We start from the raw sequence: 17722 nt of genomic DNA on the forward strand, positions 1-17722 counted from the left end.
ATTCAAGGTCACAAACAGCAAATAATCAAATCATAGCGCATCAATCATCAAACTAATTGGACTAATGAAGGCGTCACATACCAATGAGCAATACCTCCAAAAAAAACGGAAACAAAGATTCAAACAAGGATATTAGAGAAGTGTGTAAAACAACAAGAACTCGAGCCAAAACTTTTTTGTGGAATTATTTCAAGATATAGGAAAATAAGTGGGCTACAAGCTTCGCTTGGATAGAACCCTTGAGGGCTCGAGAGGACCCCACCACCTTGCCAGGGGCTGCGTGGGGGCCTCGTGGTCCGAGGTCCCATCCTCTCTCATTTTTTTCATAAAAGTTAGTGAAAAAAATTTAGGATTTTTCAGAAACTTTTATTTTTACACTTTTTAGGGTCTATGAACATATATTCTAGATAAAATTATTTATTTCGATGCAATTAAACTGTAACAAAATTTGACTAATCAAAGAATAAATCAATTGGACAAAAGGTAGCGGTTATGGAATTCAATAATCATATTTTTTCAAAAATAAATCTTAGATATTTCACTACAGAGTACATACGAAACAAAATAAATAATTTTACACTCTAAAATATGTCAATACACATCCGTTTGTAGTCGGTACTGAAATCTTTAGAAAAATTTATACTCCGTCCATTCCTAAATATAAGTTTTTTTAGAGATTTCATTAAAGAACACATGCGAAACAAAATAAGTGAATCTACACTTTAAAATATATCTATATATACATCCGTACGTAGTTTGCTAGTGAAATTTTTAAAAAAGTTTATATTTAAAAACGAAGGATGTATTTAAAAGTAGCATTAAGTACTCCCTCCGTTTCTAAATATAAGACATTTTAGAGATTACACTATGAACTAATGTACATAGACATATTTTAGAGTATAGATTCACTCATTTTATTTCGTATGTAGTCTTTTAATGGAATCTCTAGAAGGTTTTATATTTCGGAACGGATGGAGTACTTTGTATAAACCCTCGGAATACAAAGCGGCATCGCAATAGCTCCTGTCTGGCCTACGAGACGTGCACAGGCAGGACCACAGGATACCGTGCAACCCAGAATCATGCAGTACTACAAGAAATGCGTGCACTGTTCGCCCCCTCGCACCTCCAAGGGGACGTGACCCCACTCCAACCAGAAAAAAGAAGGGCCACCACACCAGCCCGCGCGCAATTTTCCGGACACGCTGACACGCGGGCCGCACCGCCACACGGCCCCACCACCCAGCGGCACACGCCCGCTACCAACCCCGGACCCGTCAAATCGGCAGCCGGGCCCACGGCTCGCCTCACGGGACAAACAGACACGCCACAGCAGACGCCATTCCTCCCACCGGGCCCGCGTGTCACCCAGACCCGGCTCGGTGGCTCCGGAGGCGCGCTCGATCTGCGCGCGGACGGCCCGATGCGCGCCCGCCCGCGGATCGGAGGGCCGGGGCGCGCCCGTGGGATATTATCGCGTCCGCGAATAATATAAGGCTGCGAGTCAACACAGCGAACAAGAGTGATAGGGAGAGAGGGCCGGAAAAAATCACTGGAAAATAATTGCGAGGGCGAGAGGAGGAGCAGCGGAGGCGGAGAAGCAAGGAGAGGCGAAGGTGAGATCTCCAATCCTTCTGGAAGCTTCTCGATTCGTCGGAGCATCCAGCAATTACGGTCGCCGCGGGCGCGCGCCGCGTCGGCGGGGGTGGTTTCAGGTGGTGGCGCAGCTTAGCACGCGGGGGGTGGGCGACGAGCGCCGTCGCATGTTTGTGCGTACGTACGTGCGTCACGGGCCGGGCCTCCGCCGCGCGCCGCCAGTTCCGTCGATCTCGTCGGGGTCCAGGCGCCCCCGACGCCGCTAGATCCTTCTAGACGCTCGTCGATTGCATTGACCTGGGCTTCGAGCGCTCGATTCGCGCGTGGGGGGGTTTTTGTGGGCTCAGTGACGGAGCTGCTGAATTCAGCTGTTTCGGCGCTCGATTTCGTTTGTTTTCAAGCTGTCAGTCCCCGTGTAGGTTTTTTTTTAAGCTGCGGCGAGCTGGGTATTATAATGATTGGATTGGATTCGGTAGGTGTGCGTGCGTGGTACAGTCCGCTTGCGGATTAAAGCCTGCTGAATTTAGTTGCTTCAGTGCTTGCTGTTACGCTCGACTTCCTATTGTTAGTTGCTACTTGCTTGCTTTGATTTCCTCATAGAAGCACCACATCAGTTCGATGGGGATCGCTGAGCTGCTGGTTGGAACTGAATCAGTTCATGTCCTGAGCCCTTTATAGCTTGGTTCTAGGTGCTTCTAGATGCCATGGGGTGGGGAATCCCACTGGTTTCTGGTTGTGGGTGTTTCGTTGCTTTTCTATTGCGAATATGTTAAGTATCCTGCTGGGTGTCATTGGTATCTTTGTGATATTAATATATGCCCTTTATATAAAAAAAGTATCCTGCTTATTATCATCTGCATTGGTTACAAGTGCTTGCAGCTATTTGGTGATTATAATTCTCAGCCTTTTCCTTTTACTGGACTTGTTGCTCGTAATTTAACCCCTCACGAGAAATGCTTCTGTGCTCTGATACTTCTGTTTCCAAAAGTATCCAATGTGCACATTTTGTTCTTTCTCCATGCATATTAGGAAATCCATTACAGAGTGACTAGGAATGGTTTGAGATGCTTAGCACAGCAGCTTAGTCTCTCTCTGTTGGCAACAAGTCTGTTGTTTTGTTCCCTTTTGCCTGTTCTCAAGTGGAACCTTGGTGTGTCTACTTCGTTGTCTCGGGTGTGAACTTCTTAGATTCAATTGCAGGCAAGCATTTCCATTTTTCCTCCACAGTAAAATGGGAAGGGGCCAATTTCTATGTTAAATAGATTTTTCTTTACACGTCTCAGTCCCCGCCCGTGCATTTTGCTTGCTATGTTGGATTTACAGCTTATTGGATAGTTGTTTTGTTTAAGTTCTGATTGTTTGATTTTGCTAACCATGTGCAGCCTCACATGGCAAAGTTTGATATGTCATAAATGTTTCATAACTTCTAATCCTCAGTCGATACTAGAAAGTGTACCAATTGTACTTCGTAGAACAGTCCGACTTCTATGTTGTCTTCCATATCCTATATCCTACTCCCTCCGTTCCTAAATATAAGTCTTTTTAGAGATTTCACTATAGACTACATACTGATGTATATAGACATATTTTAGAGTGTAGATTCACTCATTTTGTTCTGTATGTAGTCCATAGTGGAATCTCTAAAAAGACTTATATTTAGGAACGTAGGGAGTATACACCTAAATAGTTCATCCCGACTACCTCTATTATGTTAACATGCACATATGCCACCTCATCAAAGGCCCACCACAACATGCATGAAAAAGAAGTTTTTCATTATTAGTTGATCACATGCACACGTTCCACCTCACCACACATGCCACCTCATCAAAGTTCCACTCAACATGCATGTGATTTTTTTTGCATTATATTATGCCACTTATATTCAATAAATAATTTTTTTCAACTATGCAATAGTCAAAATGCCAAATACAAATATATAAAATGTATTTTTATTTTTAGTTCATATATTATTAATTCAAATATGCATGTTTAGACAATCAAATCATTCAAAATGTATTGCAATCGATTACCGCAGCAAACACACGGGGAATCCTCTGGTTGTAATGTTGTATATAGGAATACCAGCTCATCTTCATCTATCCAGTTGAACTGAGATATCTAATTAGAAAGATCACATATATTGTGTTGTGCAAATGTGCAATTTTCTTTGTGTGCAAACCACACTCATAGAAGTTGTTACCCTGAGGTTTTTTCATCATGATTTGGTGAATGCATTTTGAGTTCCACATAATTGTGGTACTTGAGACAATTTTGTACTTCTTGCAAAGCACTTTGTGTCTTTGTTAATTTGGCATTATCTCAAATCTAACTCTACCTTTCACGGTTCTATTTGATAGGACTAGAAGAATCTCCCGAGACACTTGTGTCAAATTCTGAATTCTGCTGAATTGCTGCATCTGCTCATTAGCAAGATGTCCATTGAAGAAAGGAAAATAAGTTTGATAAACAGGACGACTTCGTTAAATCCTAACGCGGTAGAATTTGTTCCTTCATGCCTTAGATGTGTGAGTGATGCTTCAAACAGATCGGACACAACCAAGATTCCTGTTTCAGAGTCCTCGAAGGAAATCAGCGCAGACCAACCAGAGTCTGTACCAAGCAACCCTGATGAAGAAGCACATCGGTATTGGCAACAACAGCTTCCAGATGATATCACCCCTGATTTCAACGTTCTTGGCCAAGATGAGACTCCTGGACCTGACAGTCTTTCACTCACGGGCTTGTCAATGAATGATGGCTTTGGTGCTTCATTATTTTCTCCAAACCAGACATCAAGAATGCAGCACCATGCTTCTCCATTTGTTAGGGACACGCTAAGTACACGAGGGAAGTTTGAATTTCCTGGCCAAGAACAGCCGCAAGCTACTATTATGAGTCCCACTGCAAGTACTATGAGTCCAACTGCTGCTCCATGGGTAAAGACAGTAAGAAACGGTGGACAATATGGTACAAACAGAAGGGATGCTAGTCACTACAATGGAGATTCTAGCATTGGTACATTGATTTGATGAGTGTAATTTTCTATACTGAAGGTGGTTCTGTTAACCCTAACCTTTCCCCTTGCAATTTCAGGATCCCCACTGCAGTCTGATGCTTATTACAGAAACCGGCGTAGCTTTAGGTCAAGTATGGACATCATGACTCAGCTGGAGGTCTGTCTTCATTAATGCATCATCGTATACATCTCAAATTGTTCATTTAAAATTATAGTCTTCTGAGGCTCCAACTGTCCCTAAGCTTAGGTACACAACAACCATAAAAGGAAAAAATTGATATGGCACTAACCAGGCCCTATCTGTAAGCTAACTGGTGTTTTTCTCATATATTAGAGCAGCAAAAGTCTTGATATGTTTTAATAATGGTCATGAGGTACATCCAGTGTATAGTTTTACAATTTACACCAACCATGCAGAGGTTTAATACCAGCTAAGATGTCAGTTAAAAAAACATGGAACTTTTAGCAAGGTCACCCCCACCCCCCTCACCGCCCACGTGCGTGCAGGTCGATGTCGCCCGCGCTTATGCTTTTTTACTCGTCAAGTTTTGGCGTTTTGCATGTATTGCCATTCCTAGTTCCTTATTCGACCTTTGGTTCTACAGCTAGGAGCCTAGGACTTCCACTCCCTAGTCAGGAATGCATATTCAGTTTGATGTTATAGGGATCTCATGTGTCTCTGACCTTATCGGTTGCTTCTATCCGCTGCCATATTTTTATGCAAATTGTTTGGCAACCGACAATTTGTGTCATGGCCATCTGTTAGCGACTCCTGCAAGTGGCAAGATTTGGCAAGAAATTATATTTATGGCATGTGAGGTACGGTGCTGTGATGGTGTAGTGTGCTACAAGTTTGGCAAAGATCCAAACACTGGCTTAAGAGCAACTCCAACAGGCACACTATTTTTTTTTTGCAGCGCCGAAATGCCCTTTTTTAGCGCGCGGCGGTGCTGCTCCAGTAGGCGCTGCAAAATGCAGCGCGCGCGAGCATACGCGTGTCTGGCTGCGCGCGTGAGCAGCCAACTACTATGCAATATTTGAAACGTAATTCTTTTTGCATTCAAGCAACATAGCATAGTTGAATTGCATGACATAGTTCAAAATCATCCAACGAAGATCTCGACAAATATAAAGTTCACACACAAACAAATGACATATGAACAATCATGCCTCATCTTCTTCCTCTAATTCGTTCGAGTCTTCGCCCGAGGACGAAGACGATTCGTCATCCTCGTTGTGAGCCATGCGTCCATCCATGAGACCATCTCCAACGGCATCATGCGAAGCTATGTCCGGCATACTGGAAGCCATTCGTTGGTGGTGTAGTTGCCCGTTGTTCCTTTCGGTGCCTCGACGATACCCTCACCATCCTCATCCATCTCATCATCCCAATGCACTTCATTGGTTTGAGACCAATGAGAATTGTTCGAGCCGACACCCATAGTTGACATATATGTCTCATTATCGAAACTACAAATCATGTAGAATAAAACTAAGCTATCCATTTTTATGTAAAAAATCTACAACAAAAAAAGGGCGAAATCATACCTTCTGGGCACTTCATCAAGCACCTTGTTCGCGGCGGATGCCGGTGTTGTCCGTTTTCCTCTTCTTTTGGGACTTTGTCTCCGCCATCGCGACTGCCGCTTTCGATCGCTTGACTGGGGGCCGTGGCTTGACGGTGGGTGACGGCGTGACGGCACCAAGCGCGGTCGGCCGTGGCGCCATGAACAAGCTGCGCGCGAGGCCACAACTTCGAGGAGCGGTGCTGGCGGCGGCGATGCTCAGCCCCACGCTAGGATTTGCGGCGACGACGGCGGTGGGGGAGGGGTTGCGGGTGTAGGGAGGGGCGAGGGGGATGTCGTCAGCGCGCTCCATTGGGCGATTTCTCTGGCGGCGGCGCGGGGCGGGAGAGAGTGTTGTGTTGCTCGTGCGAGAGAGAGTGTTGTGTTGCTCGCAGGAGCGGGTCTTGAAATAACCAGCGCAGGATGGCGTTTCACTCCGTGCGCGCAACCGTTTTTCCAGCGCACACGACTTTAGCGCCTTTGCTGGACCGGCCAACGCGGGTGCGCGCGCGCTAAAAACGCTATTTTTCCAGTGCGCCGCTTAGATAGCGCGCCTGTTGGAGTTGCTCTAAGAAAGTCAAACATGCCTAACACATGTGTGGCAAATTGTGGCAAGCAACTAAACACCGTCTTACATCAGAAACTAGTCTGCCATGGTATCGGCACTGAGGTATATATATAACGAGTATATATTGTGAGACTACATACTGTAGGAGTTATTTGAGTAATGATATGAAAGCAATGTAAAACTTGGTGAATTCTTTGTGTTGTCCTCAGTTGCAACAACTAATAGGAACTTTCATTTGGTGTAAAAGACTGCAAGCCACTGATAAAAAAGAAAATATCATGTTGTTAGACGCCTATTTATCTGTAATAAATACACTACTGTGCAACTAATGCATCAGTCTCACCAAACATGTTGTGGTGGGTCTCACAGGATTACTTGCATTTCATTGGGCTTCGGTTGCATTTCATTGGACTTCCTTCCAAGCCCACAAACTAGGATGACTCATATTTACAGTGACTACGACAGATCACTCTAATTATCTTGGAGCCATTCCATTATAGAAGAAACTGACTTATAGAGAGCAGCATTTTGGCTCCCGAGCTCAGATGAGCCCGGGAGGGAACAGTACCGCAAATTCAAATAGTAAACAATTTCAAAAAAATCCATTTTTTTGCCATGAAAGATGTTTGAGTGCGTGATGTCCGTGCCAAATTTGAAAAAGTTTGAACATTCGAGGAACTCATGACAAAAAAAAATTCGGGTCTGAGAGAAACATTTGAAAAACAGCACTATTCATGCCTGGATTTGTCTTTTTTGCCGTGCGCTACTCGGATGTCCAAATATCACCAAATTTTGCACGAACATCACACACATGCACATCTTTCTTGCAAAAAAATCAGAATATTTTGACCTTTTTTTCTATTTTTAATCGTGGTACTGTTCACTGGGCTCATCTGAGCCCGGTCACCGAAGGGGATTTTCGGACTTATAACTCCTATTTTTGTATCAGTAACTATATGTCGGTGTTAATTCTCCATTTCAGGTGTCGTGCTCTATTAGTTGAAACCAATCAAGTAGTGTATACGCTAGAATGTACGGAATATAGTTTAATTGTTTTCTTATGAGGTCAATCTCATGATAAAATCTGCTATTTTGTTCACTTCAACCATAGTTTTAAAAAACCTTAGCTAACAAATATACTCCCTCTGATCCAGATTAATTGTCGCAGACTTAGTACAAAGTTAGTACAACCCTGTATTAAGTCTGTGTCAGTTAATTTGGGCCGGAGGGAATACTTTGTGACCTCACTGCCAGTTTCATGGTCAAATGTCTGTTATACACAAAGTATCTTATCTGCCTGTGTGTTAACAAAACTGCATATGCCATATTTTCTGATGATTTTTTATTGGTTACTTTGGAATATTTGATGGCAATAGCTACAATCTATGGTTTGCCTGCATGAAATCTTCTTTAAACACTTGTTTAATACTACCGTATGTTCAATAGCAGAATAAAGTTGATGGACGACTCAATCAGAATCTCAGGTCACTGTCATTTGGACATTCAAGTCCCTCATCACCAGTATCATATGCTCAAAATGGTCTTGCCAACTATAACAAAGAGGCTTTTGGTCTGCCGAACAGTCCATACAGATCTCATTCAGCCATACTCACAGATGATATAATTTCACCTTCAGCTGGCAGGGAACGTTTATCCCTAGATTCTTCAAGGGGGAGGTACAAGACAACTAATTTGCCTGTTACTAGTCTTGGTTCAAGCAGAGGCTCTCATCTGTTGGCTGGGCCATACAATGGTAATCATGATATGATCTCAAACAACACACTGCAAAACATTGCTGGAGTTCAAACGGGACCAACTTGGCTCGACACAGATGCTACGGGTAGTGTTGAATTATGATATATGTTTTTTTTTTCATGAACCTGTGGCAGCATGTTTGCCTAGTTGCCTTATTGTTTGAATTTTCTTATGACAGCTAACATGTTTTTGGAAAAGGACGAAGTTCATGATTTTGCAAGTCTAAGACATGCACTTCTTGAACAGGTAGATATACTACTGTGAGAAACCAGATTGTTGGAATTGAGCCGTAATTATTGTGAATGATATTTTCCGTAGCATAGACTTTTATATCTGCAAGAGAGTATATATGGTAATTTTTATTTTAGTGAAAGTAGCCATTGTATAGTAGTGATAATGCACATAATTTAATTACTACCATAATTTTTTAGTAGCATCTTTTATTCTACTGCAGTATGAGGTGATGGTCGTCACTATGTACGTAGTAACAATTACAGGAACCTACGCCTTGAAACTATAGTTGTTCATGGTTTTTAAAATGAACTCACTGCCAGTAAAACTACATCTCAATCATTGTCAACTAATATTTGACAGTAAGAGATTTCTTGTTAGTGCGATCTGGAGCTACGCTATATGGACCAATTCCCTATGAACATTTTATTTTATGTTTGCTGTTGGTCATACAAGGACTGCACAGAATCTTAATTACTCTGATTTTGGCGCTGATTTTTACACCACTTCAATATCAGCCTCTCAAGATATCTCTTGTATTGCGAGCACTGTTTTCCCAACTTGTGGTTATGTTTGCTCACAATGCTGCCGTCCACTAATTTTTTTAGCAGGATAGGCAAGCTTTTCTAACTGGTGGCAATCCTTTAGCAAAGGAACTAAATATTAAGGAGCTGTACTCTATCCAAAGCAGATTAGCTCAGGAGAAGGCTAGAGAAAATATATATCAACAGAGGTCAGTACTAATTTCCTCCATATCACATTTATATATGTTCCGATAATATTATCTTGTGTAAGAATGAACATGTCTGCACATACAAACTGTTCTGTCTATAGTTTTGCATAATTCAATATGCCACGCCAGGCTTTCTTCTTGGTGAGCATGCAGTGCTTGGGCTTTTTATCCGAGTGAACAATAGAAGATTTTCTTTATACATACTTGGTTTGCATGTATTATTATTATCATCTGAAAACTTACCTGTTTTATGTGAGTGATGTTTAGGATAAGAAATTGCTCAGGTATTGTCAAAATAGTATGTTCTGTATACTATAATTCAACTCGTATGGGTAACTTGCATTGAAGTTTCAAGTTTAAGATCTTAAAATTCTACAGAACCAGCCAGATCTTTTGTGTACCATTGTGGAGTATGCTGTATGCCTCCTTTCGAGTCACAGTCAGTGCTGTTGCTTAATATTATTACTTAATAAATCAGTGCGAGTCACTGCCCATCTACTACTCCCTCCGTTCCTTAATATAAGACCTTTTAGAGATTTCACTATAGACTAGATACGGAGCAAAATGAGTGAATCTACATCCTAAAATATGACTACATACATCCGTACGTAGTTCATAGTGGAATCTCTAAAAGGTCTTATATTTAGGAACGGAGGGAGTATATCGTAGTCCAGTACCCCACAAATGGATCAACCAGGATGCTCTGTTGTGAAATGATTCTCATATCATGATCTATCTGCTCAAGTTTACTACTTCCTCCGTTCCTAAATATAAAACCTTTTAAAGATTTTACTATGAACTACATACAAAGCAAACTGAGTGAATATACACTCTAAAATATGTCTATATAGATCTGTATGTACTAGTTCATAGTGAAACTCTAAAATATGTCTATATAGATCTGTATGTACTAGTTCATAGTGAAATCTTTAAAAGGTCTTATATTTAGGAACGGAGGGAGTAAATGCTAAAATAATTGTTGGCTAATATTCTTTTGATTGCCTTCACCAGAATCCAAATGCCAGAGTTGCAAGGCCTCATCCAGGAGCAGAATCCTGCAATCGACCTTTGTGGTCTTCATGCAAGTGAGGCGATGCACGTCCTGAACAATGAACTCAACAACAGGAGGAAGATCGCCCGTTCCACGGGCCGCCGGCTCCAGGCCATCATAATATCTAACCCACGTACCCCTGCGAGGTTGACCGCCGCCATCGAGCAGTATCTCCTGGAGCACGGCCTTCAGTACACGCAGGCACAGCCGGGCCTCTTCCGCGTCCTGCTGCAGTGAAGTAGCAGGGACCGCCTAGGTGTTTGTGGACATGATCAGATGAAATGAAAAAAAAAAAGAATGACCTGTACTGTATATGGCAGAGATGAGTAGCAGAATAGAAATGATACAGCGACAAATAGTTGGTTGTAATGTTGGTATATCAGGCTTTTTTTGTCGGCAAATACGTTGTAAAATTTGCGGAATTAGGGGATAAGTTGTCCTACAGTAGTAGCGGAAATGTTGCATGCACGCGTTTATGCTGCTGCGTGTTAAAGGCATGTATGTTGTTTGGCTCTTGTGCCCTTCCATCCAAATTAATTAACACAGCTTTTCGTACAACTTTAGTACTCCCTCCATCCGGAAATACTTGTCTTAGAAATAGATGTATCTAGACTTATTTTAGTTATAATTACATCCATTTTATACATTTCTAGGACAAGTATTTCTGGACGAAGGTAGTACAAAACTGCAATAAAGCTGTGTCAATTAATTTGGATCAGTGGGAGTAGCTAGTTGTTGAACAATATGATGCTAAACTTATTTTATAAACTACTCCCTCCGTTTCTAAATATAAGTCTTTCTAGGCATTCTACTAGAAAACTACATACGGATGTATATAGACATACTTTAGAGTATAGATTTATTCATTTTGCTTCGTATGTAGTCATCTAATGAAATCTTTTAAAAGACTTATATTTAGGAACGGAGGGAGTATATGTTATGCAAAAGTATCTATAGGAAAAAGTCATCAACAAACCAAATTGTCTAAAGCTGTTTTAACCTCTTCACCTGCCTACCTTGTCGCAAGCGTGTAAACTACTCCCTTCGTTCCTAAATATAAAACCTTTTAGAGATTGTACTATAAACTACATATGGATGGACACATTTTAGAGTATAGATTCACTCATTTTGCTCCGTATGTAGTCTTCTAGTGAAATCCCTAAAAGGTCTTATATTTTGAAACAGAGGGAGTATATGTTGTGCAAAACTAGCTATAGGAAAAAACTCAACGCCCTACTACTCTGGTATAAAAGGCCCATGTGTATCCCTAGATCAATAATTGGACCAATCTAAAATGAATTATCTATCTTATAAGATATACCATGAGAATCTTCGAATGTTAGATTTTTGAATGGTATAACTTTTGTGACATAAAATTTGTATTACATTAGTCAAATTGTCGATCTAACTGGAAAGGACGGGGTAGTTAGCAAATCAAATTGTCCAGCATTGTTTTAAGGACACCGATAACCACCACACGTGTGGTGGAAGCAACGTCCGATCACACGTCACATGACCACAGATTGGGTCATGTCATTGCATACATGCATAACTGATGTAACTGATGGTGTTAGTAGAAACCTATCATTTTTTTAGTTTTTAAAATGTTTTATTTCTTAAATAAAAAATCCGATTGAAAAGTTGTTTTCATCATTAAATCCGTCGTGATGTGATCTTCGAAACTAGATCTCATGTCGATATGTTTTGATTATTATTTTTGTTTAAAATTGTCATGTCTATTGCACATAAATTGTTATCATGATTACACTGAAGTTGCCATGATATATTTCAACTACTCTTTCTTCTACGTTTAAAGTAAATTTTGACATGTTATAAAAAAAGAATTAAAAAACTAAATTTGCCATGATGAATTACTAAAATTTTCCATGATCCATGAAATAATTTTGACATGATGAATTACTTAAATTTGACATGATACATGCGCTAAAATTTGCCATGGTTCATGAAAAAATATTTTCCGTGTTCTAAATACTAGAATTGTCATTGTCAAAGACTCAAAATACTAAAATTGCTATAGTCTATAAACTCAATTTTCCATGAAGAATTACTATAAATTGCTATGATCCATTAATTAAATTTGCAGTGATTAATTACTAAAATTTGCCATGGTCAATTAATAAAAAATGATGTGAAAAATAGTTGTAATACAATGGTAGCTTTAAATCTAAAAAAAACTAGATGAAATATGTCGTGGCAACTTTATTGGAAACACCATGACAACTTCAGTGTAAACATCATGTTAACTTTTGACCCAAAAATAAGGTTGTCGAAACATATCAATATGGGATCTAGTTTTGAAGATCTCGTCGAGACGGATTTAATGTTAAAAAATGAATTTTAATTGGATTTTTTAAGAAATAAAACATTTTTAAGTCTAAAATACCAAAAAGAAAAATCGTTGATGCCATATGTTTGATGTTGCAAAATGAATGATTATGAAGCCGTGTGGATCCTGTTGCCTCGTGCCATATGAGTGGTTGTTATCATTTAGGTTGTTTTAATCCTTCACATGACTGGCCTATCTCAAATGTGTAAAATTAACATCTAAAAATCAATGTTGCAGACTGAAATTTTGCAGTAACTCGTCCCTACTCAGGTTTGATATCGAAAAAGTCATCTGATCAAAAGTAATGCAAGGTTCATTCCGAAGGACGGCGTACATTGTGTTGATAGTTAACACAAGTGAGGTTTTGTCCATGTATTAAATACAACAAACATGAGATATAAATATCTCTGATAAGAAGTTGCATCCAAATCATTCAAAGTAGTTATTACCACACAAGGCCAACTACTACTAAATTAACAAAAAAATGTGGATTGGTAGAATAGGTCTTTGGTATAATATATTCACTATCTCTAATCACTTATGTAAAAAGAGTAAGGCATCTGGCTCTCTAGCAAGCTAGGACCGAGCACAAACAAATTGTGCAGGGTTGACTACTTAAGCTAAATTTCATTCTTTTTAGCAAACTAATATTAAATGGTAGAACAAGATAAAACATTATTTTATTGGTAACCCATAAAAAAAAATTGAGGGAAAAAACTGTCACTATATAGCTTGACAAAATTGTCACTACTAAATGCATTCGTCCTACTCATTAATTGTCAATGCTCTAACAAATCAACTAGGAGTAGCTAAATAAAACAAATTACACCTTATTTTGCCTTTTTTTTTTCTAAATGGAAGCTTCCATTGATTATTAGCAACATATCTGAAAAATACAACTTGCATAAAAGGATCCAAGCTCTCGTCTTTTGCATTAGGATGCGTACAACCAAATCTACACAAGCCACACCAATGGGCATGACAAAAAGTCTCAAGAGACACCAAGGAAATGAAACTCCGAAGATGTGCTCCATAGAAAACTCATGATGCCTTCATGCGAAGACTATGCTGCCATCCATATTCATGTTAGATAAACCGATCCAAGACCACCTTCTCCAGTTGAGAAAACACCACTATAACTAGCTCATGGCCCTCATTTCACTAAAGAGAAGAGAATCAATAAGAGTATATATACATGACTAATATTCACAAGAAATACATTCCTTTTGTCAAAAATGATATTATTTCTACAAAAGTAGCAGCTCCAACTAGAACTGAAACCCTCTACTACGAGGCAACCCTCTCTACCAATTACCATGCATATAAGAACTCTCTGCGGGTGGGTATAAGTTGGACGCCACCGGGACTATATGCCACATAACTCTTGTAAAATGACAATAGAAGAAAGTGCTTATTGACTAATCATGATTATAAACGCTATAGTTTGAGCTCCCTAGCTAGTTCGATCTAGGGAGGTTATCCTTAGTAAATATGACTTCCTAAGCATATACCAAAGGAAGATCCTCACTTTCAATACAATTTTTAGTTTCAAATGTTGTCTATTTTTCTTCGTAAATGCTTTTGATCTGACATCAGATATCAAGCGATTTAGAGCGACCGCTCTCAGGTATGTCATATCTTGTGCACGAATATGAAAACGTTCACCCACACCACCCTTCCAAGGGAATGATTGACTTTTTCCCTATTTTTATTCATTTTTAAATCCTGAACAAGTAGTTATATAAAGCAGGACAAATTCTACTTCTTAGGCTTTTGTATATGGCAACCATGTCGGTTATAGCATGGTAAATTCTGCGTTTTATAAATTTTTACACATTGCCAGTGCTATAGCATGGCAAATTATTTGCTTTTTAGTTTTTTAGAGATGGAAATTATATTTGTTATAACATGAAAAACACTTTTTTTCTTTCAAAAACATGACATGGGAACTTTTGATAGTGGACCATGACAATTCTATAGCAGCAACATGGCAATTCTTTATACTGTAGCATGCAAATCTCTATCTTGTAGCATGGAAATTCTCTATACTGTAGGAGGACAAATTGCTATCTTGTAGCATGGCAATTGTCCCATTTTCCCACACCATGACAATCCTGTTCTGACAATATAACAATTAATGAATAGGTAGCACGACAATCCTTCCATGCATGGCAACATGGCATTTTTTCTGCTGATAACATTGCCATAGCATGGCAATTTCTGTGACAAAGAGGGTGTTGTGGAGGAGGGGAAAGGGGTTAATGGTGGCGTTCACATGGAGCGGTTTTCTGAGGACAAAATGATTTGTTTCCTCTCGAGATCCACCCACAGCACAGACTCGCTCGATCGGGTTACCCTCCTGAGGGGACGTCAGCTAGCTACCGGCGTCCTTTTTTCCCTATGTGTACCAAACTGCATTATATCACATAGATTGATTTAACTAAATTTTGTCCATTTGGTGCAAACTCAACCTAATGGAGTCTTATTCATCGCCCCTTTATTGGATATTAGCGACCCATGTACAAAGATTGTTCCATGCCACAAAGTTTGTACATTAAGACATGATGGATGATATCACCTCAACGAGGTGGTATGTTTGTCCCTCACAATATGTAAAGATGAGGGTATTGACCAATGGAGGAGATTCAAAGAAAAACTTGGGCGACCGAGGTTTAAGAAGAGCCCAATATTTTTTAGGCATTAGAGCATCTACATGCATGGGCACCAAATCCGGCCCTAGAAACACCCACGGACACGCCCGAGCGCGACACTCCTCAATTCTTGTCCTCCACATCCTTGTATCTCATATACGACATCCTATATCCATACTAAGCATGCAACACGAATAAAAGTATGCAGATCATACTATGAAACGGACATAGATATATGCACATTTCGATCATCAAAAGATCACCAATGGATTCCCGAAGCCCGCAAACGCGCTCGGGCAGCCCCATGCAGGCTCTACATTTGGTTGCATATGAGGGGCGTCCGACAGATCAGACGTTTGGAACCGGTTTGAGACGCCTGATAGATGCTCTTAGTCACTAGTCGATCTTTTTGTTCGCTTAAGTGGAGTCGACAGACGTCAAAGTCAGTATAGAGGTGGGATGCGTGGAACAGTCTTGTGTGCAACGCTTGGGTAAGATGCTAGTGTTGGGTAACGTAGCATAAATTCAAAATTTTCCTACGCATATTCAGATCTTCCTATGGAGAGACCAGCAACGAGAGAGGGGTAAGAGCATCTTCATACCTTTGAAGATCGCTAAGCGGAAGCGTTACTAGAACGCGGTTGATGGAGTCGTACTCGCAGCGATTCGGATCGCGGTGTGATTCCGATCTAGTGCCGAACTACGGCACCTCCGCGTTCAACACACGTGCAGCCCGGTGACGTCTCCCGCACCTTGATCCAGCGAGGAGGAGGGAGAGGTTTTGGGAAGAACTCCAGCAGCATGACGGCGTGGTGTCGATGGAGAGACGAGGTCTCCCGGCAGGGCTTCGCCAAGCACCGGCAGAGAGGAGGACAAAGAAGGGCAGGGCTGCGCCGAGGGAGAGGGAGAAGTCTGTCTCCCAAGGGCCAAAACCCCTCTCTATTTATATGAGGAGGGGGAGGGGCCGCGCCACCCCTAGGGTTCCCTCCCTAGGCGGTGCGGCAGCCACCAGATGGGAAAGGAGGCGGCGGCTAGGGTGGGAGGGGTTGGCGCACCACCTGGTGGGCCTAAGGCCCACCTGTGCCTAGGGTTTGCCCACCTTCCCTCTCCCCTGCGCATTGGGCTGAGTGGGGAGGCGCACCAGCCCACCTAGGGGCTGGTTCCCTCCCCCACTTGGCCCACCTTAACTCCCGGGGTCGTTGCCCCCCTTCGGTGGACCCCCGGGGCCACCTCCGGTGGTCCCGGTGGTCCCGGTACATTACCGGTGATGCCTGAAACACTTCTGGTGTCCGAACCATCCGTCCTATATATCAATCTTTACCTCCGGAGCATTCCAGAACTCCTCATGACGTCCGGGATCTCATCCGGGACTCCGAACAACTTTCGATAACCTCGTATAACAATTCCCTATAACCCTAGCGTCACCGAACCTTAAGTGTGTAGACCCTACGGGTTCAGGAGACAGGCAGACATGACCGAGACACCTCTCTGGCCAATAACCATCAGTGGGGTCTGGATACCCATGGTGGCTCCCACTTGCTCCATTATGCTCTCATCGGATGAACCACGATGTCAAGGATTCAATCAATCCCGTATACGATTCCCTTTGTCTGTCGGTATAGAACTTGCCCGAGATTCGATCGTCGGTATACCTATACCTTGTTCAATCTCGTTACCGGTAAGTCTCTTTACTCGTTCCGTAGCACGTCATCGTGTGACTAACTCCTTAGTCACATTGAGCTCATGATGATGTACTATCGAGTGGGCCCAGAGATACCTCTCCGTCACACGGAGTGACAAATCCCGATCTCGATTCGTACCAACCCAACAGACACTTTCAGAGGTACCCGTAGTGCACCTTTATAGTCACCCAGTTACGTTGTGACATTTGATACACCAAATGCACTCCTACGGTATCCGGGAGTTGCACAATCTCACGGTCGAAGGAAAAGATACTTGACATTAGAAAAGCTTTAGCATACGAACAATACGATCTAGTGCTATGCTTAGGATTGGGTCTTGTCCATCACATCATTCTCCTAATGATGTGATCCCATTATCAATGACATCTAATGCCCATGATCAGGAAACCATGATCATCTATTGACCAACGAGCTAGCCAACTAGAGGCTTGCTAGGGACACTTTGTGATCTATTTATTCACACATGTATTACTGTTTCCTGTTAATACAATTATAGCATGAAC

At 41.4% G+C, this 17722-nt stretch overlaps 1 protein-coding gene across 4 annotated transcripts; it reads left to right on the forward strand.

Moving 5' to 3' along the window:
- Nucleotides 1–1509: 1509 nt before the first annotated feature.
- Nucleotides 1510–11015, forward strand: LOC123449610 (polyadenylate-binding protein-interacting protein 7-like). 4 transcript variants are annotated; one of them, XM_045126887.1, is made up of 7 exons: nt 1510–1616; nt 3957–4614; nt 4693–4772; nt 8195–8588; nt 8682–8749; nt 9343–9467; nt 10479–11015. In XM_045126887.1, exons 2-7 carry the CDS (start codon nt 4032–4034, stop codon nt 10753–10755), a joined length of 1527 nt encoding a protein of 508 aa, XP_044982822.1. In that variant the 5' UTR covers nt 1510–1616; nt 3957–4031; the 3' UTR covers nt 10756–11015. The 4 variants fall into 4 exon arrangements, with proteins under 4 accessions (XP_044982822.1, XP_044982824.1, XP_044982823.1 ...); XM_045126889.1 differs by having other exon boundaries at nt 9346–9467; XM_045126888.1 differs by having other exon boundaries at nt 8198–8588.
- The last annotated feature ends 6707 nt before the right edge of the window (nt 11016–17722 follow it).

This window comes from Hordeum vulgare, chromosome 4H (assembly GCF_904849725.1).
Source record: "Hordeum vulgare subsp. vulgare chromosome 4H, MorexV3_pseudomolecules_assembly, whole genome shotgun sequence".
Classification (NCBI taxonomy): domain Eukaryota; kingdom Viridiplantae; phylum Streptophyta; class Magnoliopsida; order Poales; family Poaceae; genus Hordeum; species Hordeum vulgare.